This window comes from Dreissena polymorpha, chromosome 10 (genome assembly GCF_020536995.1).
Source record: "Dreissena polymorpha isolate Duluth1 chromosome 10, UMN_Dpol_1.0, whole genome shotgun sequence".
Classification (NCBI taxonomy): Eukaryota; Metazoa; Mollusca; class Bivalvia; order Myida; family Dreissenidae; genus Dreissena; species Dreissena polymorpha.
Window position 1 is genome coordinate 19,936,019 of NC_068364.1, and position 14,582 is coordinate 19,950,600.

General features: G+C 34.4%; 1 protein-coding gene across 3 annotated transcripts in view; it reads right to left on the reverse strand.

Annotated features, from left to right (window-relative positions):
* LOC127848274 (uncharacterized) overlaps positions 1 to 14,582 on the reverse strand; it is a 60,809-nt gene that overhangs the window by 6,241 nt on the left and 39,986 nt on the right. For all 3 annotated transcript variants that reach the window (XM_052380644.1, XM_052380643.1, XM_052380642.1), the window contains exon 3: positions 1,691 to 1,746. In XM_052380644.1, coding sequence (XP_052236604.1) covers positions 1,691 to 1,746 — 56 coding nt within the window. The remainder of the gene's footprint in view (positions 1 to 1,690; positions 1,747 to 14,582) is intronic.

Here is a 14,582-nt window from a genome sequence, read left to right on the forward strand (position 1 = left end):
ACATCTTAAATGCATTTTACGTCACACTAAACCTAGCCCCAGGCCTTCAGCGCCTACAGCGCTTTGATTACTTACACAGTCAGGGTAACGATGCACATAAATTTGACGAATATGCATAATGGCCAAGTTATGCGGTAAACAATTTTCATAAAACAGGGAACCTACATGATGATTCTGTAGAAACGTTCAATCCTTTCTGCTAGTAATAATAGTATCTAATATTACTAAGCTTGCTATACTGAGGAGCCTCGCTCTTGGAAAACGGTGCTTAATGCGCATGCGTATAGTTTCATATAAGATTAGCCTTTGTAGTCCGAACATGCATTAAGCCCATTTTTACCGGAACGTGGCGCATGGAGCGATTTATAATGATCTGTTCGGTGACTGCATTAAGCCCATTTTTACCGGAACGTGGCGCATGGAGCGATTTATAATGATCCGTTCGGTGACTGCATTAAGCCCATTTTTACCGGAACGTGGCGAATGGAGCGATTTATAATGATCTGTTCGGTGACTGCTTCATGCAGAATTTCATGGTGATTGTAGTTCCCTTTGTTACAATGTATAATAAATGATAGACGGACAGTTATATTTATACGTGTCTTATCATGAGGGAAGTCCATACCACGTGGAAAGAAGCTAGCGTTCTGTTAATTTTCCTATCAATACACTGTGCCGGTCTAGCCAACAAATCTTGCTTTTAATACGTGTGCGTCTAGATTACTATGTCTTAGATCTTAGATATTAATCGTATGCACACGTTTATTTAATATTTAGGCCATACCCCTTCCTAAGTTTCATTCATAAACTAAGGAATGAGGAATAAAACCGTATTTCATATTAAGCAAGCTTAAATTTTCACTTTCGAGAAAACTAATTAAAGTGACCGACATAAATGATCGTGCGCAAAATATTTAATAACGTGTTATTCTTAATGTATTATTAGTACATCCAAAAGGATGGCAAACAACAAAGAAGTGTGAACATGAACATGTTAGTGTAAATTTGTTTACAATTACGCTAGTCGACTAACAACTAATCGGGGTAGCTGTGACGTAGTGGATATAGTGGATAGTGAACAGCAGATCTTGGCCCGCATTCACCAACACATACTTAGACTTAAGACTAAACAAACGAAATAGACCTTAGAAAAAAGCACTTCTGACTTTTGTGATGTACAAGCTATATATGGTGTTTATGTTGGCATTATAATGTACTTAATGAAAATACATTTAATGAGATGCAGTTAATGTCAACTCTGATTAAAATCCAAACAATCTTGAATATATCAATTTATATTGTATTCTTTATCATAAGTCCAAATATTGGTGAGTTAACACGGGACCTGTGCTCGATACATGAAGTTTTCTAAATATCTTATGTTCAGACACTATGTACCCAGATTCTACCAAAGAAGCGGATATGTGATTTTCTAAATGAGCTTTCGTCCTTCGATGCAGCAGAGCTTAAAATGGTTACAATGAACTAAATATCAAACTCACATTTAATAAACTGAATATCAAACTCACATTTAATGAACTGAATATCAAACTCACATTTAATAAACTGAATATCAAACTCACATATAATGAACTGAATATCAACTCACATTCAATGAACTGAATATCAAACTCTCATTTAATGAACTGAATAGCAAACTTATATTTAATGAACTGAATATCAAACTCACATTTGACTTGGTCCTCCCTCAGACTGGGGTCCTTCGTAAGGCAATCGTCTACGCGCCTGCAAGCAGAAATAAACTAAAATGTAACGCACGAGGCGTTTATGAACACATTAGAATCAAAGCGTTGAACGGTTCGATACACTGTAAAGCGAACACAGTCACGAGTTTCGCGCATTAACCCATTTATGCCTAGCGTTTAGAAAAGGCCTTGGCAAACAGCGAAGACCCAGATGAGACGCCGCATGATGCGGCGTCTCATCAGGGTCTGCACTGTTTGCTTAAAGGAATTTCATGTAAGAAATATTATAAAAATTGAAATAAATATACCAGACATCCCTAGTTTTGGAAATGAATTGATCAAATTTAGAAGTATGTGAGAGTCCACTAGGCATAAATGGGTTAATACATCGATTAGCTGACTAAGAGCCTGAAGCGTTAAAGAGAATCTATCAGATTGAATACGGATTTTTGAATGTACAAAATCAGGCTCGCTTGTGCAGCCCGTAAAATAACTCCGCCAACACCCGCAACCCTTCTGGATAAATATGCGTTTCCTTTAGACAGTCTACTTTCAAGCGGAAGAATAAAACTGAGTAAAACAATAATATTCTAACGCTGATGTTCATTGAGGAAAGAACAAAATTATTTTTTCCAAATTATGAAATATGCCCTATTAAAAATGCAGAAAATTCATCGAGTTCATGAATACCGTATCTTTATTATAATTTGAATAAACTTGCATGAATATTTGTTCAAATCCTACTCCAATAAAAAAGAAATGCAATTTAGTTTACATCTTTTGTTTTCGTAACGCTGGGTGGCTATTAATTACTTTAATGCGGAAGTTGACGTCAATGTTTATTCACCGATAAATAATACCAAATTTTATTTAGCTAATTGATAAGCGTCTAGAAAATAAAAGATGAAAACACGTTAAATAAGCGAACGTGATCATTAATGCGAACTTTTAAATCTAGAAGATGATGTGATCACATTTATGGATAATAGCTGTAAGATCAACGAAAGAAAATCACATGAAAATGTGTATTCCATGTGAACAAAAACCATACACAAATATGTAACAATCACAAGAAAACTCGCCTTTTATTGGAACCATCACCCACGTATGACTTGTAGTGGAGGTATGTATACCTAGTGGTAGGTCGAGTTGACTTGTTCATCTCAATTGGGCACTTTTAGGGGCTCACACAAATGCGAAAAAAAAACACTAAGCGAAACCTCCTCCACGGTATTTTGATTTCACTGAACCGGTCAATATATATCACTTCTTTTATTTGTTCTTATGAAAATAACGTCTAGAATCAAATTATTGATAAATATAATTGTATGACACAATTGTTAAATCAATAGTAGATGTGACTGATTAGTTACAACTGATGGTCAGTCATTATGTCCGATTTCTGCCGACTTTTGCAGTACTGAAATACGTTGTGTATTGAAGTAACAAGTTCAAATATTGGCAAATGACAACTTTCGAATTGAGTAAATTTTGGAACGGAAGGTACAAACATTAACTAAAAACAAACGATTTAAATCACACGGCTAGCGCAAGTATTATACATATCGATTCGTTAATGGATTCATAAATAAATATCGAAAATTATATAAAGGCGAGCGTTTCGTTTTTGGTCGGTTATATATTAGGTGTAAATAATTCAACGCCGAAACCATGTATGATATATTCAGGTTTCAAAACTGCCAATCAATGTCCCGACAGCTATTGACAGCAACAGATGTTTAAAAACATATTTTTATTTTATTTTTTAGATTATCCCTTGTGAAATTGTTAATGCGCACCATGATTCACATTATACAAATACCACAAGATATACGAACTTGACAATGACATCGAACTAAGGGTCAAGTGCCTATTCGATTCACAAATACTATCCCATTTTTAATCCCAGAAGACATTCGAACACACAATTAACTCCATAACAATAGTACGAGTAATACATTTATAAAATTCAAACAAATCGCAAAATTATGCGCATTATAATTGACTGTTCGCCAGTAAAGTTGCAGGTAAAACCATCACCGAAACAACCTATTTCAGAATATCTGGAATACTGAACTATTTCGTGAACGGATGTGTAAAAGCAAACGAGCTATTTTGTTAACAAATCATTAATATTCAACGCTATAATTTGTAAATCAACTTTTAGGACAAATTCAGCCCGTATGTGATCTGATATTCAGTTTTAAGTAGTTGTACTGAATTTGAACCTCTTGACATTTTGATCCGATGATTTCCATTACAAAATTGCAAAATATTCATCCCTCGTCTTTATTTCGGGGTTACATAGTGTGGTTGAAATCATTTCTTTGCAACTGAATAACATCCGATTTGTTCACATCTTACGCTACATGTTTCCTAAGTCTCACGGGCTTATTGTTAAAGCACGATTTTTTTTATAACTTTGCTTCCACAAAAAACGCGCTTTAACTGTTTAGATAGTCTAATATGTCCAGAGAGCCATATATTGCCTAATAATTAACCCATGTATGCCGAGTGGATTCTCCGATAAGTCTTAATTAGATCAATTTATTTCCAAAATTAGGGATTTCTAGTATATTTATTTCTATATTTAGAATATTTCTAACATAAATTCTTTTAAGCAAACAGCGAAGACTGGGTCTACGCTGTTTGCCAAAGCCTGTTTTCTAGACGCTAGGCATAAAAGGGTTAATTTTTTTTATAGTATTTTCGCATTCTCTGTATGATTTGCACGCCCAAGAAATGGGCATTTAAAAGTCCAATTATAATACAAGCTTACATGTTTAGACACGAGTAGTTTTTAAAAAATGATCGAAATAATTAAAATTAAACCTATTATTGAAATGTACGGTAAATCCCATATACGCAAAATAATATGCACTGATATATCCAACAAATGCGGCTTAGCGCTTCGTCGCTTCGTAGCAGCAGTTTATGTTTCAATAGAGAAAACCTGATATAGATTGTTACATATGTAAACAACGTCACCATATAAATGAACGCGTGATTAGCCCATCCGTCATTTTGCACTTGTTTTGGAGAGCGCACACGTCCATTTACGTCAATCCGGGAAAATAAATGGCCCTGTTAAATTTCAATTATTGGAAATAAAATCGAGATGTTTGCGCCATTTCAACGCATTCTTCAGCGCGGGGCATAATGGATAATCGTTCGCTAGCATGCAAAATCGGGATTATTTTTAAGTGTTAAGGGCAAGATTATTATTATGTATGATCAGTAGTGGACACAATGAATTGTTTGGATACGAATTTGTATTTTTAGAAACAAATTAACACTTGAACAGAAACAAACGGACGGAGGTACATAAGAATGAATGAAAAGTACGTAAGCAATGTTTCCAAATAACTGTAATGACATTTTTACTAAATAAGTGCAAAGCATAACAACTCAACGGACGGATTGATTGACCGACGGACGGATGGACGGACGGGTGGAATAATGGTTGCATTGACTAGGAACGAGGAAAAATCGTAGTAATTTAGAATGGTAATAACCTCGTTCTTAGCAGGTAAACAAGCCGTAGTAAACTACCGGTACAACGAAAAATAAAATCTTACACATTTTACGAACAACAAAAACAGACACTACAAATAACGTCACCAACTTCTTAATGCAAATATATCTGATCAAGATTCTATTATTTCTTCAAGCCGGGCCTAACTCTGTCGGGCGGAACGCTGTAACATGGCTATGGATGTTCACGAGTGATTTGTGGGGAAAAATATAATACGCCATTTCAAAAGCGTTTATATGGATTTCCAATATAATATGCTTGTTTGCCACACTTGAAAAGGCCCGATTCACATCCCAAATTGGTTCTAAATTAAACTTTTACGGAAATTACATTGCCAGTCTTTAATTGAATATACAGAAACAGAAAATATCAATTTCGAATGGCAGTACTGTAAGTGGCGTCTTTGCTTACACTGAAATGAGAGATGTTCAATTTGTCACAGATGTAATCGATTTCAGAGCAAAACTAAAACAATAATTTTACTGAATTAAGTCAAAATGTAGTATTTAAGCAGGCACAATATATGAATAATTTATTTTGAAACGAAAATGATCATGAATAAGGCTTACAAAAACAACAAAAAAAACGTGAATTGTTTTCATATCGTGACATTTTTAAATGAATCTATTTTCTAAGAGCCGTTATGAAGTTGTACAAGATCTGTTTTTCTGCGACAATGGTTAAAATAATTGATAATAATTATGAAACGGTTGTTTATGGATTCATTGAACAAAGACTTTAGGTTCAGAAGCCAGTTTAAGTTAACATATTACGACACATTTAAGTTACGATACAAATTTGGAAGAAGTATAATAAGTTTAATAGCAATAACCTCAATTATACGTTGATTTTATTTTTCCTTCATTTTAGATATGTTTATTATAAATGTTTTTTTGGTTGTGATTTCAACATGCATCTTTTTTAAAAACGAAAATTGTATTTTTACCACACACGAACACAGTATTATTAGTTGGTCGCGTTAGCGGCCGACTAAATTAACAGAGCATATTTTGCAAATCAGTATGTGCTTAGAAGCCTTAGCTACGGTAAGAACCGCAACTCACTATGCTAGGAGCGATAACCGCTGCCTGTCTGCACTGAAGACGGCAAATGCTTCTGCTCTACTTCTGCAGTGAGTGCATATACCAGCTTGTAAGATGGCATTGGCCAGTCTAGTGTTTATCATTGAAATCTGTACATTTTGGCTGCTTTCATGGAAAACGGGGCTTAATGCATGTCAAATAAGATTAGCCTGTGCACACTGATTAGCCTGTGCAATGCGCACAAGCTAATCAAGGACGACAACAGCGAACAACTTCAGTGCCTTCAGCGCTTTGATTTTATACGGACATTGTATTTTTACGAAAAACGAACTCAGCATAATTTTCAATGCTGACAGTTTTTTGTATGCCATGTGCAGTGTAATGAAAACACTATAAACACATACTGCGGCATTTACCGGATGGCTCGAATTCCGGATGGCTCGAACTTATTTTGCCGGTCCAGACGAGTTTGAGCCATCGGGTTTCGACTGAATTTAAGGAATGAATTTTTTTCATGAAGTGTTAAATCATTAAGAAATTGTCCCCATGTCTTTTGTGGTTATTTTCTCTGTTCTATGTGTGTCTGCAGCATTACTACGTTGAAAGATGAAAGTTTGAGGTATTTGGCTTTTGTCTAAATCTCAAAGTCAAAACCCTGTTTTCTAAGGTACGCCTGAAATTACGCTTAATTTAATGTTCTTATAAACATGGCATTGCATTTGTATTCAAACTTTCATTCAAATTGTTTTATTCAATTAAACTTGCACAATCAGAAATACAAGACGGGCGAGATAAATGCCTCGAAAGATGTCCTTCATTGAGTGAAAACGTGATATGTTTTTAATCACGAAAACCGAGCTCAGGAAAAGTATAAGGTTATACGATTTATAGTTTTAAAGAAATGCCAGTATAAAGTATATGCTAGCATGTGATCGCGTTCACAAACGCACAGATAGTAATTTTATTAAAATCATTAGCACCGAAAAACTATTTTATGCAATCTTATATAGAAAAACTATTTAATAGAAAGTAAATGTCGTTCATTTATTTAAAACAATTTTGTTTATCAGAAATACATTCAAACTAAGTATATGTTTTATAGCTCTTGGTGCAAAATTAAAGCCCCATAAACACTCAAAATCAACGAATATTTCGTAAAATAAAAATCAGTGTTCCTTATAACCATAGCCAAAATATCAACGCTAGATGTGGTCTGGTTATAAAGATTTAAAGATATACGAAATGCAAAATGCTCGTTTTAATTTTCGCGAAATTGACTTTGGGCATCTCATGCGAAATACGTAGTGGGCCCGACGCTGCCCGTGGCCAATCTTGCGTTCGCTAGTAAATGTTCGGATATCGTTGCGGGAAATTCACATATAAAATATTGTCACACAAAAAATGAAAACGGTCATGTTGCATCTCGTTCAATCTATGTTACCATACCACATCTAGCTTTGAAATTTTGGCTAATGCTATAAGGAACACGGATGTTTATGGGTTAACTTTATTTACCGAAATATTCGTTCATTTTTTTAGTGTTTATGGGGCTTTAATATAAACATGTTCATGAGAGGAACATTGCCACGAACGTAGCTCACTTCATCGATTTACTCTCAAATAATTACCAACTATCTTAAGTATTAAAACGCCCAACTACCAACTCGTTTAACATTTACCGAATCTTTTAGTCAGCAACACGTTAATTTTAAGTTCTTTTTTGAGAGTGGGACTTCACTGCTTTCTTATGTTAAAGGGGCATTTTCACAGATTTTGGCATGTTTTGAAGTTTGTCATTACATGCTTTATATTGACAAATGTAAACATTTGCTCTAAAAAGCTCCATTAAAAAAATAAAGAATAAAATTAAAAAATGAAAAAAAAGTAACCCTCAACAGGGCTCGAACCACTGACCCTTGAAGTCCTGGTGTAAAAAGTCTCCAACTAAGACCCCTCGACCATTCTTCCGCATACAATTTCTTTATACTATATATAAGCAATCATCGTAGTTTCACAAAATATAGCGACAGCAACAGAACTCTCCAAATTATTTAATCGTTTTGCGTTGCAACGCTTTATGATTTTCAGGTTTTTAAATCGTCAAAAGATGCCTATAATGCCTATATTAGAGCTAGTAATTGTTCAGTATTACTGTTTCCTCACAAATATCATAATTAAATCGAACATTTGCGAATCTGAAACAACTTTTTTTAATTTTGTCAATTTACCAAAACGTGAAAAGGACCCTTTAACACGTGTTTAAGATAAAGTGAGAAACCTTGTTTGCATGAGAAAACTGAGTTCAGTTCATGAGAAAAATGTATTAAACCATTGTCAAAGGGGAGGCTGTTCGTTTATGTGTATACACGCTATGAGAAACTTCGGTAATTATAAAAGGAGCCTTAACTAAAGTTATTTATAAAGACATACAACGCTCGATCCTTGAATAAGCGACTTAAGCCTCATTAGTTTTGATGTTAAATCAGGTATAAACAACGAGTAAATGTTCAATGAGTACATTTTTACTTAGTGCGCGTTTTATTGTAGAATTTGTTCGCTTAATCAATAGATTAAAAATAAGTTATAGAATACAAGAAATACATTAATTAACTGCAGGTTTCGTACGATTGAAGCGTATAAAACACGTTTCTTTGACAAGGATTTAGGTTAACATATAATGTCTTCTCACTATTATCTATGATGCAAACTGAATGCGTGAAATGAACAATATTTAGTGAAATGATATCAATTGTCGAGTTTGGAGTTTCATAGCAATACTTTAAAGTTCAAGTCCATGCCAAATAAAAAGATTCGTATTTTTTATAAATAAATTTTAGGTAAATAACGTTTGTTGAACTGACAACTAGTTCAATTTAAAGGAAATCATTTTATCTTCGTTCTGGGAAAACTGGGCTTAATGCACTTGTGCAAAGTGAGATTAACCTGTTTAATTTCGCAATGGCTAATTAGGGACGACACTTTCCGCCTATACTGAATTAGGGACGACACTTTCCGCCTATACTGAATTAGGGACGACACTTTCCGCCTATACTGAATTAGGGACGACACTTTCCGCCTATACTGAATTAGGGACGACACTTTCCGCCTATACTGGATTAGGGACGACACTTTCCGCCTATACTGGATTAGGGACGACACTTTCCGCCTATACTGAATTAGGGACGACACTTTCCGCCTATACTGAATTAGGGACGACACTTTCCGCCTATACTGAATTAGGGACGACACTTTCCATCTATACTGAATTAGGGACGACACTTTCCGCCTATACTGAGTTAGGGACGACACTTTCCGCCTATACTGGAAACATGATATCCCGTGTTGCCTCGGAAGTATAAACATTCCTTTAGCACCAAGCGATTTCATTTATAGACATACGCGTATTTCTTACAAACACAATCGTTTTTCTTGCAATAAATGTCAATATATCTTTCAGTAGATCTGATTCAAATTTAGCATGGATTTATATATTTTCTGTAGAAAGATGCCTTTACTCAAATATAGGTCTACGTTCTAATAAGTAAAAACAATAGAGAACGTTTAATATGAAAACAAATATATATATATATATATATATATATATATATATATATATATATATATATTGTTCATACACGTATGGCAACTTCAAGAGTCGTTATTCCTCGTTACGTTTTGATACGATATGTAATCAAGTTACCAAGTTAGGTATACGATAAATAAGATGCGCAAGTGTGTGGCAACCCAGTGTAGAATAAGATCTACAAAATCCATATTTGATTAAACACATTTTGTTTCATATGAACAAGATGAAACGAAAAAGTACAAGAACGATTGAATAAAATAAGTTTAACAGATGCTTATTATGTTAGTTACCTTTGAAGCAAACTTCCTTTGGATGTTTTTCTGATTCTTTCGCTAATTGTCGCCCACTTTGATTTATACATAGTTCCACTCTTTGAAATTTACAAACTTCTGACGAATTTCAATTTTTTGGAAGTTTGTTTTAAGAAATTTTTTAACGAGGCACTTGTCTTTGTTTCAATAATTTGATTAAGTCGTTCGATAAAGAATATTATCTATTAGATACTGTTTTCTGATATGTTTTAATAGATCTGTTAATCTTATCCACCGTGTTTGAAATGAAACTCACGTTGATGAAACACTTGTCAATCAATCGTCATAAAAAACGAAATGCTTTGAAGAAGACGCAAACTGAGTAAACAACATTAAATGGAGAATTATGTATACAGCGCACACAGAATCTTTTGAAAATGCACGCGTTGTATGAAACCGTGAATCTGAAATGATGTACTTTTTGCAACTCTCTGTGAAAACGGGGTTAACAGCAATATCGATACGTGTCGCACCAGCTTAGTCAGTACAGTCCACAAAGGCTAATCAGGGACGACACTTTCCGCTTTGAAGGTATTTTTCGAAAATACAGTTCAGGGGGAAACTCTCGTCACCGGACAGGCTTATTTTGGAGGATACATTACGCATATGAATTGAGCCCCATTTCCTCCAAGTTCGACTTATTTTCTGTTTTTCTGGTCGAATTGGAATCATTTTGCTTCGTTGTAATGGCAGGACCTTTTTCATATATTCATGTTAAATTGCATAAACGAATAATATTTTCGATTGTGACTTAATGACAGATTTGCAAAATACAAGTGTTAAATGTTTTTTTTGGTTTGTTGTCTTCCTAATATTATTTAATAGCTTCAAGTAAACATCAAATATAAAATATGAAAACATGTTAATCCACATATATGAAATAATTACAGATCGTTTTACATCTTGAATTTAACGCGGTGTGTTAGAGCAAGTTCCTATTGAAACTTATTGACTGTCGAGTTTTTCTTAATAATTAATCATGTTTGTCATGAATTATATGCAAATAATAACACATAACTCTGATTCTGATTTATACAAAAAAGCCAACGATAACTTTTACGTTAAGCTTCTTGACAAACAACGCAGAAAGTGTTCATTAGACAGATATGTTCATCTCAAAGGCAAAACAACAACAACAAAACACGTCTATCATAAATTATTAAAATCGCATTATCTTTAATGATGGTTCAATTATGTAATTTTCGTTTTGATAATTAAGAATTCATACGAACGTTAATCTAAACGGATGTTATTGTTTAATGGCCGGAAAGCAATTTAATTATCGGAACGCTTTTTTTACGACAACTCTTTTTCAACTTTTAGTTTTAATGTTTACCTGTCATAAAGGCTGCGGTGATTTCTGTAAAGTAGGTAAAGCTTCCCGAAAGCGCGGTTTCTCTCCATAATTATTAAAAAGATTCAATGAACAACAATTAAGTTCACTATAAAATAAAGTAAAACAAACAATGACGGCTTTTATATCAGTAGCGATTTGTTTACAGGCCAGAAATCTGCGTGATATATTGTGATAAACAATATTGTATTACGGAACTTGTTAAGGATTTAATTGATTTATGAATGAAAAGAAAAATTAAATAAAACAATTGACAGTTTGAGGAAGATTAAAAGGTGTCTCGCATGAGTGTAACTTCTTTCCAATCGAATCTGTAGGGGATTATTGGTGAAATTTACAACTGTCTGGGTTTTTGAAAATATTTTTAGATGTCCTTCAAGCGCGCAAATATCCTTGAATCGAACAGGGTAGTATTGTTTTTTAAGTTCCTAGATTATTTTTTTAAGCTCGGTCGCATAAGATTACTAACTACTTATTTGAAACGCTCTCTAGTCCGATTCCGGGGCAGAACCAGTACTTGATGTATTTGGGGGAGATCTAAAGAATGCTCCCACGGTGGTGATCGAACCCGTTGCCTACCAGCCGCTTGGTGGACACCATATGCATTACACCACGGTGACATTTAGTTCTTGTTCCGTGTTGGTAATATTGACATACATACTTTTAAAACTTTCAATTGTAAGGAAACTTTCCAAGCGTATGTATTTATTTACCAACAGAAGACACCTACCTTTTAACAAGAGAGCGAAATGCCTAAGAAACACATCTGAGACGAGAAGGAACTGTTTTGAGCATTTGTGTGATGTTTCTGTAACCATTTCGGAACTAAGGCCATGTATATTTAGATCAAAATTAATGTTCTAGGAAAGTGTTATGTTCATTGTTCGATTAATGTGGCTTCTTGAGGGTTCACATGTTTTATTATAGCAAAATAAGGAAAATCACCCCGACTAATGGAATCCATAATTCATATCGGATTTCGAACTCGGTCGAGTAAGTAGCAAAGTATCAAATTAAATGTTCTAAATGTTCTCACCATGAACATTTGACACACCAAGACTACTTTTAGAGTGTTCATAATGTGTTACTTTAGCCATAAAAAAAACAAACTTGCACTCCCCCACTCCCGGCGGCCATTTTGTTCAAAGGACCGGAACCATGACTGTTAGAGTATTCGCAAGGGCTCAACATAGCCGTATAACAAGCTCTGCCATTTTTTTCAAAAGGATGGACCTATTAATTTTCAAACACGTCCGTGATATCATTGGAACAATTGGAATATGATTTGTACAAGTTTCTTGACTATTAGAAAACACATATAACTTCAAGAATGTTTAACAGGTTTCACAACACGCTTTATAGACAACTACCCAAACCCCTGGCGGCCATATTTTTCAACAGGCCGTAATCGTTTTGAAAAGCGGCCGATGAATCATTATAACAAATATTCTGAGCCAGTTCCAAGACGAATATACACAAAATGTGACTCCTTGTCTGTTACAAAGAGTTAGTAATACATTTATTAAGAAAATTGCCCCAATCCCTAGCAGTCATGTTTTTCAAAGGACATGATTCATTTAAAGACTCGGGGAAAATATCATTATAAAACAATCTGAATAAGTTTCGAATTGATTGGGCAAAAAACGAACCCATGCTTGACTTTATAGCGGACAGTGTTGATTCTGATGCGCGCATGAGCAAGCAAGTCTCAAGCAAAGAGTCTCACATGGCATAAGATCATGTTTTCATGACGCGGATCAATTAATTGTAACAATTTTGACAAGCCTTCCTAGATGTGGCCTACTATCAAACCCAGATGTTGTACATAATCACGTCTGTTTATTTTAAAACAACATATACCTGTAGTTATACGCCAATAGTGTTTTATCCTTTGCGTGTTTTCGTGTATTTCACGCTCATATCTCATATCCATATTTTGAATTTTTGTCTCAATCAACCAACTGCTAGTAAAAACAAGATGTGCTTGTGAAACACTATGTCCCCATATATTTGACCTTTGACCATGAAGGATGACGTTGACCTTGACCTTTCACCACTCAAAATGTGCAGCTCTATGAGATACACTTGCATGCCAAACATGAAGTTGCTATCTTCAATATTGCAAAAGTTATGGCAATTGTTAAAGTTTGACGCAAACCAACAATTTGAAACAAACCAACAGACACGGCAAAAACAATGTCCCCCAGTATAGACTGGGGGACATAAACAAAGACACATTTTAATCATAATAATTATTTTGTTCAGTACACTGAACAAAACAGGTTTGATCAGCTACAGGATTAAATTCATTTTGGCTCAAGGTCGCAACGGATTAATTGAACCAGTTTAAATAATTGTGTATAATACTTTAAATGTTCGACCTGTGTTTGCATTTCACTTGATTGACTCCTTAGGGAGAAAGCTGTGAAAAAAAACATCATAAACTAAGCTGAGTATACTCAAAGTCATAAACGATCATAGGCAGAGTAGGTTCGTGTGTTTTTCCCTTTCGTCAATTTATCGTATCGTATCGTTTTTATCTATATCGTTTTTACCGATCAATCGATTGTTTCTCGAGTGGTGAACATAATGCAGTACCGATCATAATCTTTTAAAGCACACTTTTATTAAGCACATGTATATCTTTTAATTTTTCTTGTAGTACATTCTTTATATCATAGACGCAATTAAAGTACCGGCATTTCAATTATATTCATTGACAGTTGCATAATTTGTCTTATCTTAATTTATTTCCTCTGAGTAAAGCATTTTGAATTGGAATATTAAATCTGGGTTAAACTGCTTGGTTCTTACAGGCCGTTCTGTGCTGAAATTATTAAAACAAAACGTAGTTTTTTTTGTTTTCGGTTTCTTAATCACACACAGAAGGAATACATAAAGCTCGAGTACCTTGCATATACAGAGTTCCGCCTCTTGATTGTCACTTGAGGTATACTTAATGTATCCATTTCAAATGATAACTGTTATATCTTTAATAATGCACTTTCGTGGATTTACTGTGGTTTAAAAAGTAAGCTAACCCAACA